Below are 360 nucleotides of genomic sequence, written 5' to 3' on the forward strand. Positions count from 1 at the left end.
CTTCAGTAATTTAGTCCAAATGACAAGTTACTACACAGAGTGACGTGAAGGTGCTTGTTGTGCTCTGGAGTAGACACGTCTGAATACAGGCTGTTTCAGGCTCCCTTTTATATTCGGGTCCCTGCTCCCCCTGCCTATCGATACGCTATCTATTCTCTAACGGATGTGGTCCGTGTGACCATCGACTCAGCCCACGTACTTGCGATATTCCTAATCTGTAGCCTGCGGTGTGCATGTATAGACAAGCATAATGCTGTTTCCATGAATTATAGTGAATCGCCTATGGTTATCTATCTTTTGCATCCTGCTTCTAGTTTAATATTAGCTATCTATTTTGCAATAATGACAAGCTCTCATATT

At 42.8% G+C, this 360-nt stretch overlaps 1 protein-coding gene across 1 annotated transcript in view; it reads right to left on the minus strand.

Annotated features, from left to right (window-relative positions):
* Nucleotides 1–290: 290 nt before the first annotated feature.
* The window catches only part of LOC100572588, a 35,552-nt gene continuing 35,482 nt past the window's right edge, over nucleotides 291–360 (minus strand). Inside the window, exon 6 of the mRNA XM_029492400.1 lies at nucleotides 291–329. Coding sequence (XP_029348260.1) covers nucleotides 291–329 — 39 coding nt within the window. The remainder of the gene's footprint in view (nucleotides 330–360) is intronic.

Source organism: Acyrthosiphon pisum, unplaced genomic scaffold (assembly GCF_005508785.2).
Source record: "Acyrthosiphon pisum isolate AL4f unplaced genomic scaffold, pea_aphid_22Mar2018_4r6ur Scaffold_21430;HRSCAF=23974, whole genome shotgun sequence".
NCBI lineage: Eukaryota > Metazoa > Arthropoda > Insecta > Hemiptera > Aphididae > Acyrthosiphon > Acyrthosiphon pisum.